Below are 23027 nucleotides of genomic sequence, written 5' to 3' on the forward strand. Positions count from 1 at the left end.
GAGCGGGCAGTTAACGACTCGTGGCCAAAAAAGTTTAAGTAAGTAGTAATTTAAAATCATAATACCTGTGATGACAAACATTCAGAAAGTTTGTACACTTTTGAGATATTTCAAAATTTAGTTTTTAGGTTTTATTTTTTTTTAAATCAAAATGTGTCGCGTATTTCTTAATCCTGGACTTTTTATTAAAAGCTTGATTGTAGCTTCAAGTTTCTTTGGAAAACAAAAAATGAAAAAAAAATCAACACTTTTCCTTCAACTTCTTTTTTTTAATAAAATTTTGGTTAGTATAATTTTCTGACAAGATGGCTGATTGTTTTAATTTTCTTAATAATATTTAATAGTTATACCGTTTACAATAACTGAGAGTGGCTACAATCAAAGTAAAGGTAAATTTTATTCAAGTTATTGCTTTCAGCCTTTTTCTGCGAAATGTTCGTAACATGTCCTAATGATGTAGGGTAGGGAACGGCTCAAGCAGTGGCGCCTATTTTAATCAGTCGAAGAAAACAGGCCTTAAACTCCTGAACATTGATTGTCTAGCTGTCTTACGGATATAAGAAATACCGTTAATCACAAAGAAATCTGTGATCAATCACCATTCGAAACAAATCGACCTCTATTGCAGCCATTCAGGAGAGCCACTTCGGGTGCTGAAAAAAACACCTGCAAAACAGATGGAAACTGCTTAAAATAGGTTCGGGGTGATTGGAATAGTGTCCCTCGATTGGTAACTTTAATTGATTATTGTTAAAGTTTGCTAACTTAGTTTTACAATCCAAAAACAAGTTCTGACAGAGAAAATGATAGAGAACAGATTGATATACTTCTGTTTGAGTTTCACCCAACACATTTCGAGTATCTCGTCTCAATACACACGCGGTTCCTGAAGCTGCTTAGAATATGTTCGCTACCCTAAATGTGATACAAATTGATTTAATTGAATTGGTTAAATAAGATTAAAAATTTTATAAAATTTTGTTTCCAACAAAAATCGAACAGAAATGCATTATTATTCAGTGACAGTAATCATTTTTGACTCAATGAAGTGATATTCGATAACAATAATGAAAAATAAAAATAAGGACTAGTAAAAACGACGTGGCTGTGCGGAGCTTGTGCCATGCTCATTGCCACGACTAAAGATTTATAGCAAACTATGCTTGAGAACTGAGAAAAAACTTCACAAGACTTGTGTGCAAAGCCACGACCGCAAAATTGACGTAGAACTGCATAAGACTGTTTGTTACATTACTTTTATTGAGTGTGTTAAGAGAAGAATAATGGAATAAATATCGTATCTCTGTGCTACCCCGACAGTGGGTATTTAGACACACAGACAACACAGTGGAAAGCGGCAGAGCTTTTCACTGGAGGTAGCTCTGGCCAATACATCTTCCGCTGATGCTGCCGCTATCGTAAAACGGTAACTTTTTACTAAGCGAAGTGCTGCTGCACCTGCTACTGAGTCCACCATTTGAGTACACTAAAGTCTTTTTCACGCGGGGGTTACGTGGCGCGTAAGAAAAAACATGTAAATTACGAAATACATGTAAAAAACCGCGTAAAATTCCGAGATCCGCGTAAAACAAACTTCACTTGCTAGAGGTGTTTTATCATTTCTGCTAAATACATTCGAAAAAGAATTAATAGCAGTCAGCAGTGTTATTTTCACCTATGAAACGAGCTGAATGTCAATGAAAAATATTACTTGGGCCAAATCAGTGAATATGCAATAACTGGATTAAGTTAACTCTAAATAAGCGATTTAAAAATTTATTATTTTGATGTCTTTTTCTACTATATCTGATGGGAAGAGAAGACTTAGGACAAAAAATGTAATTAGTTCATGAAGTAATCCCAGGTTAACGGAGCTCTTCCGTTAGATGCGTTTCTGTGGAAGGTCCGCAGTAGGCTGAGTCACGTAGTCTTCTCTTCCCGTCAGATATAGTAAGTCGCTATACAAGTGTGAGAGCAGGCAATCGTTCAGTTACAAAAATAACTTCCACAAGGCAGAGTGTGTGGTTGATCGAAGGGTGTGTGGAGCATAGAGCAATAGAGAAGGGTGATCGATATTGTTCTTAGGGGGAACTACCGCTCCCAGCAGTTTAATTGGCCAAAACACCATGCCGGACACATCGGATATTGCGGGTTCGAGTCCCGTCTGGACGAGGAAAATTTTTTCTAAGTCTTTATCACATCCTGCAGCACGTGTTCATTATTAGCATTTTCGAAAAAAATCACATACATTGCCTGCTTTATACCTTAAGATCGGGTAACGGCATTTTTTCTAATTTCGAAAAACCGATAGCGATAAAAATACAGTGTAAAAAATACACTCCAAACTGCTTCTACCCAAATTTTCAAGACAAAATACTCAATGAAAAATTTTCTACAGCGTTTGTCCCGTAATGCAATTTGATGTGGGACACTCTTTATTAGCATTTAAAATTAAACGTATTTTTCACTTTTTCCGATTGCAGATTTTCATTCTACATCCCTATATAACCGAACTTCCTGAGAAACGTAGTTCTACATCAAGAAACTACAGGGTGTTCAATAAGATCGAATACAACTTTTCATCGTTGTGTATTCGATCTCAATGCGTTCTGTGTATTGGTATTGGTGTCAGCTTTAGCCTCATATATAGGCTACTACGACTTGCTGTCATTTTTTGTTTGTTAACCGCGCGATGGAGGAGTACCGCGACGTCGGAGTAAAGTTGTTTGCGAGAGGTGAGTGACCCGGCGACATAATGCGGCGGTTGAAATACCACGGGGTGAAGCAGAATTACATCTATCTTACCATCCTCGGTACCGGGAGATGGGTTCAATCAAGAACCGTGCGAGATCTGGGCGGCCGCAGCTACCAAGGTAGTGATGGACCGGGTTCGTCAAAAAATTAACTGCTCCATCCGAAAGACTGCTGCTGAACTTAATGTGTCGAACGGGACATTATCAAAGAAGCCGTACGAAAAACGCAAGGTTCACAGGGTACGGAGGTTACAACGAAAAAGAGGCTAGACAGAGCCAAACTGATACTTTCGCGGCACGCAGGTCAGGATTTCGTGTTTGCTGATGAGAAACTCTCTCTTGCAACAGCCGCCCAATGTCCAAAAAATGATCAGCTGTGGGCGCCGACGTCGGACGCCCCATAAAAACATCTCGCGGTTCCAGAGCAACGCGTGGATGATGGTTTATGGGGCCGTACTCAGGCGTGGGAAGCTTCCACTGGTGTTTATCTAGAAAAACGTGAAACTCAACACCGCGTTCTAATGGCTCCGGCACTTCGGGACCTCTACGGAAAGGATCATTAGGTAATTAAACAGGACGGCGCACTGACCACACGGCGAATATCGTTCAAGCACGGTGTCGGGAAAACTTGACTGATATTCTCGATAAAACTTCATGGCCTCCCTGCTCCCCGGACTTTAATCCCCTGGACTTTTATGCATGGTCAATTTAAGAAACTCATTTCCAATATCTGGAATGATATACCGATGGACCAGATGCGTGCCACGTGCGATTCTTTTGAGGAACTTCTCAAACTGATTCTCAAGAAATATTGCTTCAATAAAAATAACTCAGAAAAAAATTTCTTGTATTTTCATTTGTTTAACACATTTTTAAAATGTATACAAACTTAATAGCCTGTAGTTGATTTTGGGTAGAGTCGAATCATTCTTCACGTGTGATAATGTATATTGCAATACAGGTCGAAATCGATTATCCGGAGACTGATTATATTGATTATCCGGGGGCTCGCTTATCCGAGGCTCGTTTATTCGGAGAAAATGGTTCGATTATCCGGAGTATTTTTTTCTGTATTTCTATATCGTACTTTTGTCCTCCAGGTCATTGGGAGGTTTGGGGTTGTAACGGTACAAGCCCCGTTCTGTTTGGCCAGTTCGTTTTGGCAGTTATCTCGTCGTTCCGTCAACCAATTCTTACTCAACAACCTCCAAAAGCAAGGCATTATGTTTTTTGGTGTCGCTGAGGACAACCGCTATTGGTCAACCGATTTCGGATTTATGACCGGAACATATTCCTGTAATATAAAGGCCATGATCAATGCAGTACTTAGAACCACAAGCAGACCTGTCCCGGCTGTGTTCCGGATACTCCCGGATTATTGAACCAAAACTCATCAAGCGAAATCAATAATGACTTGAAATCCGCAAAGTAGCCCATTAGTGGCCATATCCAGCGTCTAGGTCGTTAAAGGTCACTCAAAAAATAGAAAAAAATCATGAGTGTTGCCAAATCGATCAGGGTCGGTATATGTAAAACCTCAATTATTCTTAATATTTAAGATAGTAAAAACCAGATAGTAAAAACCAGTGCTGAAGTTAGAATATCAATGTTTATTCATGAGTAGATGAATTGAATTAATCTTAGTGTTAGCACATTTATTCTCTGATGCAACTCAGTAACCTATGTTCATTGCGACGATGCACAGAACAGTGGAATGAATATCAATAGCCTCGTAATGATATTCAAAGAAGCTTCGGTGATTATCAATCCAAGTAGTGCAAATCTGTTCAGACGCTGTACACTGCCCAGTACAGTATAAATGGTCGAATAAGGTTAATTTTGATTTTCACTATTTTGATATGATTTTCATTTTTGACGATCAAAATATCAACACGAGTGTTAAAGTTTGTCTTGTCGGTGTTCATCGGTTGTTTGGTATCATGAATATCAAAGGTCGCATGGGTAGTATGATTATCAATATATAGACGGCTGAAAATCGCTGTTTCTGTATATCATGACAGTGAATATTCTCAGCACTGGTAAAAACAGATAAATACATAAATCAAATCATATTTTATTAAATATTTTCTAGAAAATATTTCCTCTAATCTAATTATGATTGACTCTTTATTAATTTTGTGGGTTTTTAAATCAACATAACATAATTTATTATTAGATAAAAGAAACAAAACATAATTTATTATTACATATATATGTATAAAAAACGCCGACAAACAGTCTGAAGACAATTTTTGATTTTTTTCGTCAGCACAAGCATTGTGTACAATATATTATAATAAAAAACTCACTGTTCGAGATGAGATATCAAAAATTGGAGAAAAAATTGCTCGATTATCCGGAGCGAAATGTTTTTCAAAACTCCGGATAATAGAATCCGACCTGTATTCCTTAATTGTTCAGACGTAGGTATTGTACGATAATTTATTTTTGTATGGGAAAGGAGGGGGGTTAATCAAAGATCAAAGCATGGTGAAATGCAACCGTCGACTAGACAGGTAATGGCGCTTGTACTCTGAGATGCTCAAGAAACAACATCTATCAAATATTTCACGAAAAGAAAAACAGCCAACAGTGCATGGCTCGACAACAACTCGGTCTTTGTACAAGCTATCTTTTTTGTGTCTTCTACAAAGTTGTGTTTTTCGATGATATTGTTGCCTTCTGCATGCTTCAGCTTTTTGCCTTTCTCCTAGAAAAGTATAGCAATCACTTGCAAAACCGAAGATATGAAAGTGCTCCAAAGGGCCGAATGGCATATATCACACGACTCAGTTCGACGAGCTGAGCATTTTCTGTATGTATGTATGTGTGTGTGTATGTGTGTGTATGTGTGTGTGTGTATGTGTGTGTATGTGTGTGTGTGTATGTGCAGATTTCTATTCTCACTCACTTTTCTCAGAGATGGCTGGACCGATTTTCATGAAATTAATTGCAAATGAAAGGTCTCGTAGTCCCATAAGACTCTAATAAATTTCATTGTAATCGGATTTTTAGTTTAGAGGTTATGTATCAAAATGAAAAAATCATGAAACATCATTATTTCGAAAACTACAAAACCGATTTGAACACAATTGATTTCAAATGAACGGGCTACCTGAAATACTCTTAACTTTAGAATTTCATAAATATTGAACTTGTGGTTCAAAAGTTATAACAAGAAACGTTTTTTGAAGACTACTTAATCTCACTCATGTTTCTCAGAGATGGCTGAACCGATTTTCATAAAATCAGTGTCAAATGGAAGGTCTAGTTGCCCCATAAGACCCTATTGATTTGTTTTGCAATCAGACTATTACTTTTCCTGTTGTGTTTAAAAATGTGAAATACAGCTATGAAAAGGAACATATTCCGAAGACTACTTGAACTCACTCACTTTACTTAGTGATGGCTGGCGCGATTACAAAATTAGTGTCAACTAATAAGTCTAGCTGCCTCGTAACACCCTATTGAATTTTACTGTAATCGGACTGTAACTTCGTCTGTAAAGTACCGAAATGTGAAAATCACGAAACTTCATTATCTCAGAAACTACACAACCGATTTGATCAATATTATTATCAGATGAGCGGGCTAGTTAAGGGTTAACTGATGAATTATGATTGAACACGTGGTTTCAAAGTTTGGCTGCCCTATACGTTCCCATTTCATTTGATTATAATTGAACTTAAGCCACCGTTATGTATTAAATTGTGATTAAAACAACGAAAGTCTATTATTTCAAAGATTACATGACTTATTTGAACATAACTAGTGTCATACGAACAAGTCATCTCTCAAACTTACAAATAACAAACTTCATAACAATTTGGTATGTGGCTCAAAAGTTATGAAAAGAAAAGAAATTCAAAAGCTATTTTAAACTATACCTGCTTTGATTGATATATGTGGTCTCAACATAATTTAAATGTGGTTTTGTACTATTTGAACGTTCCAAATTCATTGATTCCTTGCGATGTGTTTAAAGTTTGCAAATGCACGACGAATCGGCCATAGGATATGATCAAAGTAAGAAGACAAATCGTTTGAAATGATTGGTTTTACCGAAATGACAAAATCTTCGACTTTTGGCGTCCTAATTCTAAATATATTCATATTGGGTGATATTCGGTCATTTTCAGCAAATTTTCTGGCATCAATCTGACACCGGAAATACTCATATTGGGAGGAATTTAGTTATTTTGGTTGTTTTCCAGAAACGAACAGTGTTCGTCTTTAAATTCAAAATGGTGTCAAGGGTCAATGTTTGGTTTCTATGCATCATCTCGATTACGGAAATATCCATGTTGAGTATTATTTGGTCTTTTTCGACTGTTTCCTATAAGTTGCCATTTAGCGATTCAAAATGGTGCCTGAGGTCAATTGTTAGCTCTTTGCATCATTCTGGTTCCAGAGATACTCATATTGGATGGTATTTGGTTATTTTAGGCTGTTTTTCACAAACCGGAAGTCGCCATCTTGGATTTCAAAATGGTATTTAAAATAATTTCTGGCCTCTGAGCGTCATTCTGGTTGAAGAAACACCCATATTGGGTGTAATTCGATCATTTTCCGCTGTTTCCCAGGAACCGGAAGTCGCCAACCTAGAATCCAAAATGGGGTCTGTGGTCGATTTCAGCTGCTGTGTATCATTATAGATCCGGAGATACTCATGTTAGACGGAAATCGGCCATTTTTGGCTGTTTTCCAGAAACCACAAGTTGCCATCCTACAATTCATAATGGTGTCGGAAGTCGATTTGTGGTTCCAGTGCATCATTACGATTCCCAAAATACCCATATTGGGTGGTATTTGGTCGTTTGCCGCTGTTTTTTTCCGAAACCGGAAGTCGCCATCTTAGAATTCAAAATTGTACCTGTGGTCGAATTTAGCTCTTGTGTATCTTTCTTTATCCGGATATTATTATATTGGGTGGAAATAGTCCATTTTTGGCTGTTTTCCAGAAACCGGAAGTTGCCATCTTACAATCCAAAATGTTGCTTGAGGTCGATTATGGAACATATTTGTTACCACTAAAAACATTCACCTGCCAAATATGGTTCCATTTCGTTGATTTGTTCGCGAGATGTGCAGAAATTTGTCAGAAACATGTGCTTCCATGAGAGGGAGGGGCCTCGAACCATTTTGGACATATTTATTACCCTTTAAAACATCCACATGCCAAATTCGGTTTCATTTGCTTGGTTTGTTCTTGAGTTGTGCAGAAATGTATGTTTCATTTGTATTGGACCCCTCCTTTCCAGAAGAGGGAGGGGTCTCAAACGATCATAGGAACCTTTATCGGGACCAAAAACCCCTACATACAAATTTTCACGTCGATCGATTCGGTAGTTTTCGAGCCTATATGGATCAAACAGACTGACAGACCGGATTACATTTTTATATGTATAGATTACAACATCAATATTTTAGAACCTAAAGAGTGAATATACATTTATTGGATTGAAGCGTTCATGTAAATCTATTTTTACAAATAAAAGTTTGAAAAAGGCTGGGTCTGACCGCTAGGTGGATTAATTTAGGTTTAGCTATTGAAACAATATTATTTTAAGAGGTGGTTTATTATGAAGCAACATATATCTCCAAAAGAAGAGGAGTTAAAAAAATGTCTATATACAAGTTATAAGTTTGGATTTGAATTAATTTTTTGTTTGGCGTTTCCATGTGCAATGCACAGGTTGCACCTATGAACGAGCCGCCCCTGATGAGAACATTATCTACAACTTTGCTTTAAGGCCCCAGAGTAATTGCTGGCCGAGTTCGTAGCTTCTACGTTTGCTTACGGAAACTTCATTTAAGTCTCTGAATATTAGAGGCGAGCCAGCCAAAAGCTGAAAGTCTCTCTAGTAAAGAGAAAAAAGTCTCTGAAGACATTACGCAGTTCCGGTCTAGTATCTAGGTGCCCTTAAATTCACAGCATCTTCAGTCAAACCTCTAAAAAGCTTCAACAAGAACTTAAAAAATGTTTATAAAACTTTATAGTGATTTTTTTGAAATCCGTCTAAAAATAATTTGGGCACTAGGTGATTAATTTATTTCCAGCGTCGGCAAACGCGAAAATAAATTTACTCTAGAGCTCAAACTGGAAAAAAGGTATTTTTTTTAATTTGAGCTTAATCGCAATCTCACATAACTTTCCAATCACCAATTATAAGTTTTTTTTTTTTAAATTATTTCTTTCACAACATCATGTGCAGCATAGCTTTGTGAACGTTAATCATTAATTTTTTAACTAGGTTTCGAATTATGAATGAAACGTATCCGACAGCCTTTTTATTTTGTTTTCCAAGTGATCTCGAGGTACGTTGCTGGGCTAATAAGCCAGTTGTCTTTATGTTCGAATTCCTGCTTTCTGGAGAGATTGTTAGGGCTAGTTGGGTTGTAGCCAGACATGTAAATGGCCACGATAGAACAATTATCTTCTGCGATAATCGTCTCCTTTTGCTTCTAACTTTGGCAAGGCTCCCTGTTTAAATACTTTCTTGAAAAAACATGTCGGACGAGTACCGATATTTCTCAACAGAAAAAAACATTGACTAAACAGAAATAAAACAGAATAACATCGCTGAGCGAATGACAGTGTGCGTGTATCTCTTGGAAGCGCGAATTTCATTTCACCATCTGTTCTTTGTGCGAGAGCCGACGGTTATTCTTCATTTACGAGCGAAAGCCTTGTGCGGCGCACACTAACAAAGCGAATCTAATCAAGCCTGTTTGTAGCACTAGTCTGCACGAGTTCTGTGTTAAAACAAACCTAAGATCAAATTCAGGCAGCGGAATGTAGCGTTTATGCTTTGCTTTCACAATATACTCCAAACACCTTGTAACTTGTACAATGAAATCTTTAATGACAAAAAATTTCAATCATTTAAACACCGGATTAAACGAATATTTATAGCCAATCTTAAAAATGTCTAATTCTTTCTATTTGGTAATAGATCTTATACACTCGTGAGCTATATACTCAGACGTGTATTCAATCTCTTCCGATACTCATATCTGCAAGTCATATTTGATAAATTATGAAGGCTGGTCTTTGGTAGAAATCATAGAGTAGGTACGTCTGGCTGCTCTGAAAAAAAATCCAATATCCAATTAAGAGATTGTTTTCATTGTTTGTGACACAGCTAAAGAAGAAAAACTGCGACGCAAGTCACTCACAGAACTAAAGCATGCTTGGCTAAATAAGTATTCTTAACACTGAGTGGTGTCAATTGTAGTCACACTTTAGCACGAATCACTAACACAATCATTCGAAAAACCAGAAGAAGCAAATTCCACTAGATGTACTGTTCATTTATTAGGAGCATTATTAGGAGCATTCTCAAATAAAGACTATTGTGCAGTTTATATCTCAAGGTGCTCTAAAGCTAGAGTACTGAAGCTAAAATGAGAATACCAGAACTAAAATCAACAATATCGTTGTAAAATATTTCGTTCATTTCGCAAAACAAGCATGTATAAATTTCATCAGTTTTTATATTAGCAGACATATTTTCTTGTTCCAAAACAAGCAGTCTGTCAATTTTCCAACATATGACTGCTATGAGGAATACTTCAAGAAGCTGTTTCAAAATAACAACTACAAATGCAACAAGCACATAATCCCGACCATTATCCAACCGCTGGCAAAACATGATCAAATTACTGTTATTACTCTCGCGAGGATTCAATGTTGGAAGACCCGTTACACGAACTGTTGCTAAACACAACCGGAGAGATACAACAGAGCGTAAAACTCGCCTCATAGGGACGAACGTGGATCGATAGCGGGAAAGTAAGCATCCTTACATGCTCGTTGATCCCAAAAGAGAAGTGGGTGTATTTATTTAGAAGGTTCAACTAAACAGAGCGGAAAAATGTGACCATTGTATTGCGGTGCAGAATTAGATTCTAGCTGGAATAAAGGTCTAACATGTTTGAAGTTAAGTTAAGGAACAAAAGATTTTTGTGGAAATTTCAGTCGTATAGAAAATGCAATATTCTTACGCAATTTTCAGTGTTGCCTCAAGCATTTGAAACCAAGCCATGCTACTTGTTCGAAAGCATGCGAGAGAAATCTTGATTTGGCACTCACTTTTACGAAAAGCCAACGAATTTACATCTAACGTTTTTGTTAGAAAGAAAATAAATTGAAGTGGTTTTGATAAAAAAACGTGATTTGTACGAAATGTTTAAGAAGATTTAAAAAAAAAATTAGTATATTGATTGAGTCAAAATATAACGTTTAAGTAAATTTTTATAATATTAAAAATAAAATTACTATTTTATCTGTTAGTGTTTTTTTCTAAAAATTTTATTAAACTATTAAAAATACGTCGTTTTTAAATACTGCCTATAACCAATAAATTAGTTTATTGCTTTTTTTACCATTTTGCTTTTTGATGCTGTGATGATACTGAAAATTACTCGTAGATAACTTTTAAAATGATCCCAAAATCATAAAATTGCATATAAAATAAAACCCCTATTAGGACCCGAATGACAAATGTTAACAGGTCATAAAACCAACTATTCAAAAAACGCGCTCCGAAGTGAACCACCAAAGCTTGTTTCGGTACTTTTAAGAAGAATGTTACTATCTATAGTATCAAGAATACTAGGATTCCCGAATCAGCTAATTTTAATCCTGATTCGTTAATGGTTTTCCAAAGCTTGATATTTCTTCTATAGTCTGAGCATGGTCACTGCCATCTATTAGACTAATATGACACGAGTAGTACTAATCCCTGATAAATAATTTGAGAGTCTAATGGCTGAATTTTGGAGGAGAAACTCTCAATAGCAAAGCACTAAATCAAAGGTATAAACCCCAGCCACATACTATGACAAATGAGCAAAGTTTATGTCCTTTGAAGCAGTAATAAGCACCTAATGATGTCTAATGAACTGAAGAATGGAAGCATGAGAAACTTTTTTTCGATTGATTGCGTTTAAATTTTGACACAGCTAGCAAAAAATTCTGAATTATTATATGCGAATATATTTAAAAAAAAAATATTCATTATAAAAAGAGATTTGAAAATAATTTATTCAAAAACGTGGGTTTTTTTCTGCAATATGAATTATCAGAATCTCTTGAAGCGGCAAATTTAATCGGAGCTCATACCCATATCCACGCATCCTACGTTCGAAAACTGGGAGCTTCAGAATAATTTGTAATAAGCTCAAGCTTTTGCCAGTTTCCTTCTTGCTTCTGCTTGTGTAATGAACTAGAAGCAAAATATAATTGCGGCGCTGGAAAGAGGCACTCATAATTCTCAAGCATTTAATATCATTTATAGGCACTCCGCGTGGATGCAACAGCAGTCTACGGATTAGAGTGATTCAGAGTATGTATTAAATATCCTCACTCCGGTTGAGTTACACAGGAATTGTTACCAATCGAAAACATCCCTAGCATCTCTCCCTAGTTATGAATCAGTCTATTATAACGCTACACCTACACGAAGTGGTAACAGAACAGATGTTGACATCGCAGAGTGAAAAACACTTTCATTTTAACTAGACCGAACCAAATGGTAGGAATGAGAAATCCTTTTACTTAAGCTTGTATCTAGATTATGTCCGTTCGTGACCTATATTTTCCACGTAGTAACATCGGAACAACGTTCTCTGGTAGTATGCTCGAGAACCTATACAGTACACAAATGCAACCAGCAGTAATGTGATCAACAATACATTCCAATCGATAGATGCTGATGCTAACTGTCCTCACTACAACTGAAGCTCATCATATGCGGGAAACAGTTCCACATCGTAAACAAATGCTGACATAGCGGATAGCTCAGGCAGTTCAATTTTGAGTTTTAATCCAGTGTTTACAGAACTGTGTAATCTGTAATCCAGCGCCGGTTTGTGCGTTACGCACTTAGAATGCTCCCCTGGCGACAGCCCATGTGCAATACCCGATATGAGGACCGCTGCCAGCTTCTCCAGCTCGATACTCTCCAGCTTCGTCGAGAAACAGCACGCGCCATGGTAGTGTCGGACGTTTTGACATCCCGGATCGATTGCCCAGGCATTCTCCGCTTGATCTGCCTTTGATTTTCATCTATCGCATCGAGTTTTACGCTCAAAATTTATTTCTCTGTTTCGTAGTGTTTTATATTATTAACCATTAGGACTAGCTATTTATGTCTGTTGGTAGTTGCTTATAAATAAATAAATAAATATAAATCTCACGTCTAGTTGCATAGCGCATCATCCTCACACACAATAGTAAAATAGGTCATGGTCATCATTATAACGATTTATCATTAGAAAATGATAATTGAAAAGAGACGAAATGTGCAATTTGCACAGCAAAACGCATCCGTCTCCATCGTTGTGAAGATAAAATGGAGACGCATGTCTCTCCATCATGATACTTTTATTATCAAATTTGGTGTGAAAAAGTAAACGCACTCACCTGATTCGCTTTGTTGATCTGCTTCTTCAGACCAGCGAACGCCATGCTGGAACTAATTTTGAAGCTGTTTTTTGTTCCTCAGTCGTCCGACGAAATCAAGCGTGAGCAGACTCACTCTTCTCGCTGGACCGTCGTCGTTTCTAGCACAGACGCGCTTCGAGGGCTGTGAAATATTGTTCTCCTACGTTTTGTTCGTCGCCACTAATGCTCACGATAAGCTTGATGCACACACTGCTTCGCACTAACTACTGTGAAAACGTCGTTAGCAATTCACAGCGAACACTGCTCCTTACTGCTACTCTAACTGAACGTATTTTTCGTTCCACTTATACGCCCTCCGGGGTGGGCTCTTCTATTCCATTCGAGGACGTATATTTACCGATATCACAGCACAATCAATAAATCTCTACTGCCAACTGGCTTTTTCACTATGATATTTACTTCACTCTTTTTCGATATTATTTCTCAGCACACTATGTACTACACCGGATGGATGGTACTATGCAGAATTAGAATCCCCAGTGATGCGAAGAACAGCAGATAGCCAGACGAAGCAGCATTGGTAGCAGTAGCGGGAACGCATGTAAAGTAAAACGGAAGAGTAAAGAAAAGGTTTATTTAAATTTAAATTACTTTCATCGATATTCAAGTTTTTTTTCTAAATTGTTACTTTAAACAGTTTAACAATTCAATAAGCCCGATTTTTCACCTAGAACAGATTATTGGTAACCTAATTTTGAGTAAAGCTTAATAAAAATGCATATATCACTTAGAATACATTAGTTAGGATCCCATTTCCAGCTGCAACATGATAAAATGTTCCCATTTCTATGGGAGGTAAAACATGCTATGAGAAGTTCCACTATTGCACTATCCGTTAATCTTAAATCTATGCGTAGAGTCGGCCGCGAAAAGCGTCGCAAATCAAGGTCATTGTCTTGAGCCTGTCATCATCCATTGACAGAATAATTTCCGCTACAGATATTCAGCAACTTTTTCATTCACACTGTAGCACGATACTGAAAGAGAGAGTGCATTTTTCGACTACTAACTGGGATGAAATGAGCTTCCATTACTGTTGCAGTCACACACATTTCAGGCTACTCTAGAACGATAATTCACCTTACGAGTTGGTGGAAAATTTTCACCCAAAAGCGGAGCACCAAAATCACGTGAATATTTTTTTTTTCTTATGGTATCGTACGACCTGAAATCAGAATACTTCTGCTTTCGATTTAACGCGTCTGCTTAGTAACGACAATGGCTTCGAAACGAACAATGATGAAACTAGGAAAGTCTCTACTTTTTGGTTGGATGAAAAAAACGCGTAGAAATCTACGAGGTCGCAGTGCTTCACTTTCCACTAGTACACGCTGCCCTCTCCGAAAAGGAACTGGCAAAACGCGTTTCAAATGCGTTCGAAGCTCCCGCGAATCTTACGAGATCGCTCTTCTTCTTCGGCTGCAGAGAAAAGCTACGGGAGAGATTTTAGAGCATGAAAGTTCAGCAACACATCACGGGCTGTGTATGGGGTGCAAAGAAGATTCCAAACAGGATCACGGTCATCAGCTTCTAGCCGTTCTAGTATGTTATATGTGTGTGTATTTCGAGCTTTGCGTTTATACCAATACATCAAATGAATTTTCTCCCATAAATTTTGTCGTTAAACTCAAAAAACGCGAAAGCATTTCAGAACAAAAAAATGATGACGTTTTTAGTCGCAATAGCTTGTAAAAGATTGAGTAATGGTATTCATTATTAGTTTTACAAGCATAAACTTTTTCACCCTAGCTCTCGGTTTTTTTACACAATGTAAGCCTCGTGTAAAGCTCCCCAGAGTGTGTGTGAAACCGAGTAAAGTTCATCATAAGCGAAAATGTGAAACATGCGCAGTTTGAAAACGCATAAAGGAGACAATATGCACACAATATAAGGACAGTTTATATATTGCTTCTGGTGGAGCTTTCTATTTCATCGCCTCAAACCGACCGTTCTAATTCATACCGTAAGCCGTCTGCAGATGTTTCTTTCTCTATCGTTCTTTGACTTAAAACAATATTGTCGTGTAGGAACAGGAAAGCCATTTGGGTTTAGTTGTTTTTTTTTTGTAACTATTTTTTATTTCTGGATTTGCAAACGCTTAAACCAACAAATTACCGAATCACGACCGAAGCATGATAAAGGAAACGAAATTGGCCGGGTGGTGTTGCTCGGCAAGTGAAATGGAATCAATTTGGCGAATTCAATCACATTAGATTTGATTGGATTTATTTTACTCGATTTCGGTTTCAATAAACTTCCTACAAAACATGCGATATGTGTATAAAATATGTAACATAAATAATCGAAATAAATGCTGTACACAGGGGAACATCCCAAACCCCAATCAAAGAATTTTCTATTCTTCTACCTACACAGTTCAGTTTACTGAAACATAATTATTAAACTGGGTGCAAACATTATTGAAAAAAAAAACGTAGATTTGACATTTCATCTCATTAACGATTCAATTAGAACTTTCTTTCTTTTATAAGTAGTGCAATATTTCTATATGATATTCCTTTCTGGCTAACTGTAACTCTTTTAAAGACAATTTGCCATTTTCTAGTTAATCTATTTGAAAAAGTTTGAGCTTGTTATTGATTTTTTCTTGATTTTCAGTTCCCGCGGATTGTGTGATAAAATAGAATTCTGCGGATTTGATTCATACCTACAACTCCTGACTCTTTGTTCAAGAGGCGTTTTCAATTACATCACCAAATACATAATGATCTAAGTTTATTATTGCAGTTTGTCAACACATTAAAATGTATTGCATGGTGGCTGGGCATTTTTTTAAAAATATAGAAAAGAATTGTGTTATTTTTTTAAGTAACATTTCAAAATGAAGTGTTCAATGATCAACTAGTAAGGCTGATACAAATTTCGAATTCTTTTTATGTCCAAGGTTATCGAACTTAGCGAATGGGGTGGCAAAAAATAAATAACACCGAGACGAAAAAAAATGAAATATCTTTGATAAAAGTTTGTGTGCAAGTTATGACGTTTGTAACTTGCACTCAAATAAATGTTGAAAAATAACACTTTATTATTATTATTATCTATTTCGCTTGCCTTTTGACGACACCCTCTCTGTCACTGGACTTGTTCATTGCTCAATTAAGCATTAATGCTGTCAGAAAACAAATAAAATGAATAAAACGGTTTGAGCATTTTTTTCTTCCCCTTCCAATATTCAAGATTTTAGAAGGGGGGGTGACATAAAATGAAAATAAAATTTGTAACGGCCTAAATCACACAGTGCAACAAAAATTGATTTTTTTCTGCCTTGTCTTCTATATACAAATTTTTTGTGTATTTTGATGCAAAACCAAATTTCCCCGAGTTTGAACATATTTTAACTTAAGGGGCAACAATGACGCCATTTTGAATTTTTGAGAAATCGAAAATTGTCGATGTTTTTTTACGCCATTTTGTTTTAAGACCAAATATCAAAATTCTAAGAGTTTATCCATCCATCCATCATCCATCTTTAAAAGAACAGATCTTAAATCGGACAAAAACTAAGCTCAAAACGGTGATTCTACGAAAAAAGGTTTTGGCATGGTTTTAGTATGTTTCGAGTATGTCTTAGCAGCAATAGCTAATGCCTTGATATCTAAAAGTGATAGTCAAATTTTGTCCTATATTGAGTAAAAAAATCTCAGGAATCGATTGGTAGGTGTCTGATCCACGTAAAATGTCAGCAACATAACAATTTTGCCCCAACAAAGATATAATTTGACTACCACTTTTAGATATTAGCGCATTACCATTCAAACTAAGACATACTCGATATTATTCTGCTGTAAAATATACTGAAACCATGCCAAACCCGTTTTCGTAGAATCACCGTTTTGAACTCAGTTTTTGTCCGATTTAAGATCTTTTTTTTTAAATATGGGTAGGAAAATGCTAATATGTGGACAAACTCTTAGCATTTTTAAAATTTGGTCTTAAAACAAAATGGTGTCGAAAAAACATCGAAAATTTCCTATTTCTCGAAAATTTAAAATGGCGCCATTGTTGCCCCTCAAGTTAAAATATGTTCAAACTCGGGGAAATTTATTTTTGCATCAAACTTGATCAAAAAATCATGCATAGAAGCCAAGGCAAAAAAATTGTTGCACTGTGTTATTGAAAGAATTATAACCTAACACTTCAGAACAAATCAAAATCACGACAGACAAACAAATATTATAGAGAGAAAAAACTAAACGGTTTTTCAATCAATAATTGCAAACAATCAATGTTTGATTAGGCAAAACAAAGCCTTGGTGCTACATTCCAATTCGGAACTTGACCTTCTGTTTACTATATACAGACTTCGCAGCCAACGGTTAAGTGTACAGGACAATTGGGGTGCTAGCGCTACGATCCTACTGACACTAACAGACTCTCCCGAGTCAAGGCTCGAACCTCCGACGACTGGCTTGTTAGGCCAGCATCGTACCTCGAGTACTAACTGAGGAGGCCATTTAGGCATTTTATAAAAAATCCTGTCATCACATTTTTATTTCGGTCAGAAATAGTCACATTCAATCAATTTTTCATAGAACATGGCAAAGTTCATACGAAGAAAGAAAATTAAATGAGTTGCTTGTAGAGTAAAGCCCGGATAGACTTTTGCCCACGTAACAAACATCACGGGGTCGATATATATGATACGATCTCACGAACAGCACGAGTGCCAAAATCATGTAATGAATTTTAGATTGCTTTCCAGCCAACATTTGTCGAAGAACACTGTCTATAAATTATTGAACATAATCCCAAACTCACGGAAAATTTGCAGGGAAACAGCTCTTTATAAACCAAAGCTTCTGCGAAATTTTTTGTTTTTTTTTTTTTGTACTTGCTCACAACATATTCCTCGGACAGTGCACATAAATCTGTGTGTATCTCAACAAAACCATACCAACGTCTTCACTATGACTTTTAATTGTGTTGTTGTAATTCAATATTTTAATAAAAAGTCAATATTTGCCAAACTAATTTCTAGCAATTTTGCCTGAAGCGAATTAATCTGGAGCTGCTGTATCTTTATCTTTGCGCGTACACGAACCAGGTGTTTCATACGACAATAAATCTTAACCCTTCTAACATGTCACAATTGTTGCCAACATTCCAAGTAGCAATTTAAGATTTGTTGCACTCTTTTGGTAGAATTAAGCATCATTTTTATGAAATTGCTAATAAAACGCATACTGGGACTGGCGTCAGTCAGCATCGAATTAATGTACGATTCTTGACTGGCACTTCTGAGTCAAAACAGACACTGAGTCACTGCACACAGTTTTATTGATCGCACAGTAGCTTTTCTTCCTCTCTCAATTCACGTCCCCTTCAAATACGATTACCGATTCGTCAACCAACATCTTGAAAGTACTACGCAGTAATTCCTTCCTCTTATCAGCTCGTTGATCTTGGTTTCACTTCGTTAGACAACCAGGCGCAAGTCTTGCATTATTCGAGATCGTGACCGGGCCGACTGTCTGCATTATCTGAATACTACAATGCATCGATATAAAAACAAGCCTCTCCGTTAGAGCGCCTCCAGGTGTGCTTACAAGCGTTCCGACTCATCCTTCGTGTTATCGGATTGAAATCATCGCGTTATCGGCGTCACCGACTAAATAAACAGCGTATGTTTTGAGATAAAAGGTTCGTACAAAGCTTTTTTGTTCTACGACGTGACTACTGTCCAAAATCGATAATAAAATTCTATTCCGGTCCAGCCTGCGTCGGTAATATTCGGCATGGGACGAGAAAAAAACCTTCTCAGACATGCAGACGCTCCGAGAAAAATCTGTCTGGTGGCGGCCGCTAAACGATTCCAGGAAAAAACTTAGCATTCTTCCTCGTGTCTTAAAATTGATTTTCACCCACGAGTGTCGTAAACGATACCTATTCGGTTGGCAATCAAGTCCATAACGAAGCCTACGAAGGCACTAATGATGCTAAATTTAATGATTTAAATTTACAACCACTTCAAACCATTTAACAGAATCAGCTTCCACCGGGAGCATTTAACAGAATGGCACAGCAAGCAAACTGCGTTCCCCTCAAATGTGCGTAAATCCGTGAGCATGACTTCCCTCAGCTCTGGCAATTAGTTTTCATTCATAATTTTTCTACCCACTTGGTCGGTTCGGTAGACTTTCTAAAATATCCACTTCGTTAGGCAGGCATCCTCGTAGGACGTCAAAACCGCACTGCGAATAGACTGAATCGATTCGCCTTTCGCTTACTTCATCTCTCACCTCCTCGCTGCTGCTAGACAGGATATCGACATGTATATAGCAGCGTATCGAGCGCCCACGCAAGTTCTATACCATCCGCCCCTGGCTATAGTGATTTCAAGCGTTTCATTCAGATTTTCCCGCAGGCGAAGTATACGCTTTCACGTTGGTAAACCATCCAACCGATTCCTTTACACGCTGGTTTATATACCTACTTGCAGGTTTAGGTGTGCCCTGACATCGCTTCGATAACAAAGCAGGAAACGGATACTAACATTGTGCGTGCGTTAGTGTTGTAACAAGGTTACATAAAAGAGATTTATCTTGGTCACAACAAAAGATATTCTTACGAATGTAGTACACGAATTCCGGAAGGGCTGGTTGTGTTTACCTGGATAAACTGAAAGTAGACAAGAAAAAAAAAGTTATTAGACCTCATGAAGAAAATGAGGAAAGTTATGGACTACAACGATGCAACATTTTTTATTTTATTACTCTAGGAATGTGTAGCTTCCCACAACAAAGAAAAAATCCAGAACGTTGATTAATGTGTTTGCTGTCAGGAATATTTTTGGCGAAGTGTAAAACACGAAAGCGTAGGAAACGGCCAGTGCTGTCTAAATTTAAATCCTTGATGCCTTCATAGCTTTCTACGCCGCTTTCGTTTCAATCATATTATTCCTGGCAAAGCTTAATAAGTTTGGTGCTTTTTTTCTAATATCAAAAGCAGGCGTACGAAGCACAGTCTGAAGGGCTATGTTGAGTCGCACTTGAATACTGTGCTTTCTCGATTTTATCACGGTCAAAAAAATTCACCGTGAATTTGTCGAAACCGTGAATTTAGCGAAATGATAAAAAATATAATTTTTGTGTTGGATTTTATTGAAATTTATAATATTTTGAGTAAAATGATGCACTTTCATAATTTTATGGAATATAAGTTCAGGATAAAAAAAAATAAACAAAAAAATTAGTTCATAACATTTTTCTCCATAGAAATTTCGCGAACTTTCTTGCGGCAATTATACATGCAATATCACTGCAATATTGTACTCTCCATTCTTTAGCATAGCTAGGAGAGTCTAATGCTGGTTTATGTGAAATTGTGGAACCGCTAGATTTTCTAATTTTTAAATCAGCGTTCTATGAGCACCAATCTGTAGAGCTTTTTGAGCTGTTAACAGTTTTCTTTCTCACATACAAGGACACAAGGCACAATACGAATACACCTTTTTACAACTAGAAGTACATTATGTTTGATTTAGTTTTTTTTTAAAGCGTGATAAAAACGAAAAAAATGCGTAAGAAAATCGAGGGTGAATTTGGCCAAATAGTAGTGATTAAAAGAACTGTTGATAAAATCGAAAGAGCTCTGTAATATCTCTCATATCATATTTAAAATTATATCAGACAGGGAAATTAGAAGTTGAAACAAATCAACATCTCAGCAGTTTCAAGCTGAATTGTCCTGAAAACTGAAAATGCTGAAATTTCAAACGAACATTTTTGATCCTGATGAAACTTTGTATATGCTTTCGACTAGAGGACACATGACTTTCTCACAGATATTTAGACCGTTCTGACTCAAGGTTTGTTTACTCAAACGGTGTTTATGTTTTAGAAGATTAAATCCTAAAAAAATGTGTCCAAAAAGCTTTGATCTCTGTTAAAATATCGTCTATGGACAAGTTATAGTAAGTTGATTTCTAGACTTGGAAAAACTATACACTAAACAAATTATTCTTCCTTTCCTTCAATAGCAAATAGAAGATTGAGAGTTTTTTTTTAATTAATTGTAAATCAAACATTTTTGAGATTGAGATTAAAAACACTTCAATCGATTGGAATGCGCTTTTTTTGAAAATGAGGATAGCACTTTATGCGACCATAGGCACGGACAATGGCCAAAAAAAGTTTGAAATAAGAAACAAATCGCAATCCCCGAGCCTGCGAATCTTAAATGCTATATATACACATGCATTGCTTTACCAGCTTTTACAATTATCGTCTCTGACCTATTTTTCAACTCTCCTATAAATCGACTATAACCTTTTTACAGGCTTTAAATTTTGCCAAGAAATATAGACAACGAGAAAAATCGATTTTTCGCCTCCTAGCCAAAGGTGACATTCAAGGATAAAAGCATGTTCACATTCGCGGAGGTGAAAACAATGACTTCAAAAGAAGGTAGCTAAATATTGTGTTGATGATGATGATTTTGTCTCGCAGCTGATGCGTTTTTTAAATCGGAGGGGGAGGGGGTATGTTTTGCAATAAAATAATTGTTAACTAATATTTACTTCCTCACTGCGACTAAAATCGTTGATCTATTGTGAAATATGCCCGGGTGTAGGCGGATCGCATCTTTCATCTTAACAACGTAATTATTGGTGGATTTGTGAAATGAACCTCTTGGTTTATTAGAAAAAATAAATAATTGTGTTTTTGATGCATTAGAAGAAATCTTCCATTTCTGAACGTATGATAAAAAATATCTAGACTTTTCTGCAGTCGAATGCATACGAAACGAAAGCTTTTTCCTTTTACGGAAATGCAGGAAAATCAGAGGTAAAAATACTATGTAAGATTGGGCTCAAAATACTTCCTTGAGGTACACCAGCTATAACAGGCAACTCAGATTTACCAATTAAGTAGTTAACCTGCACTCTTCAGGTCAGTCAAGTCAAGGTCAATCAAGTAACTTTGTATGTATTGTGATATTAAGAGGAAAACAAAAAATGGACATTTTAGCTATAGAACTTTTATGCCAAACACTGTCGAATTCCTTTTCTCTGTCTAGAACAGCAGATCCAGTGGAATAGCCTTCAGATCTATTAGTTCGAATCATGTTAGTTACTCTAAGTACTCTGATGAATAGTTGAATACCCATGGTGGAAATCAAACTGCTCCTTTGCGAAAATTGAATTTTTATTTATTATGTGTTACCAATCTATTAAGAGTTATTCCATCAAACAGTTAGAGTAATCTTTTTGGCCAATAATAAGATGCTTCATTCTGATGTTTTCCAGGTTTAAACCCTCTTACGCTCACAAGGTTTATCATTAAAATTTGTAGCTTCACGAGAAAATTCAAGCTTAACACTTTGTAGACTAACTAAAATTACTGTCAACTGTAGTATTTTGAAGAAAATGACCAGCTCTGAGGCAGCATATAAAAGTTTATGGAACAATCGTAAGCACAACAAACTATTTTATGTCAAGACATGATGATTATAATTGTTGGTGCTTTAGAGTCACCATAAGCGGGAAAGGGTTAAATTGAAATGACTTTTTTGTGGAAAAATATGCTGACTTTAATAGAAAGAGCCTTCGCAAAGTCTTAGGATATAGAAAATCCCATCATCTCTTGGTACTTGCATGTTTCTGAAGTTCTTCATAATAGATCGTATTTCATTCAAATTTTTTTCCAGTATCTCTCTTTGAAGAAATTCTTGAGTGATGATCTGATCATACTTTTGTGATCCTCCATTTTCATTAGGATCTACTACATTCGAATCGACACTGTGAACACTCTCGAACTGCTGAGCATATTTGTGGGTAAGAG

At 36.6% G+C, this 23027-nt stretch overlaps 1 protein-coding gene across 7 annotated transcripts in view; it reads right to left on the minus strand.

The window, feature by feature from the left end:
• Nucleotides 1-23027, minus strand: part of LOC129726024 (endophilin-A) — an 80352-nt gene that overhangs the window by 32241 nt on the left and 25084 nt on the right. For 5 of the 7 annotated variants that reach the window (XM_055682580.1, XM_055682582.1, XM_055682579.1 and 2 more), the window contains exons 1-2: nt 14305-14589; nt 13183-13681 (exon numbers count right to left, since the gene is read on the minus strand). In XM_055682580.1, coding sequence (XP_055538555.1) covers nt 13183-13227 — 45 coding nt within the window. In that variant the 5' untranslated portion in view covers nt 13228-13681; nt 14305-14589. Of the gene's footprint in view, nt 1-13182; nt 13682-14304; nt 14590-23027 lie in introns of those variants that run through there. The other 2 variants (XM_055682578.1, XM_055682577.1) reach the window with 2 other exon arrangements.

Source organism: Wyeomyia smithii, chromosome 2 (genome assembly GCF_029784165.1).
Source record: "Wyeomyia smithii strain HCP4-BCI-WySm-NY-G18 chromosome 2, ASM2978416v1, whole genome shotgun sequence".
Classification (NCBI taxonomy): domain Eukaryota; kingdom Metazoa; phylum Arthropoda; class Insecta; order Diptera; family Culicidae; genus Wyeomyia; species Wyeomyia smithii.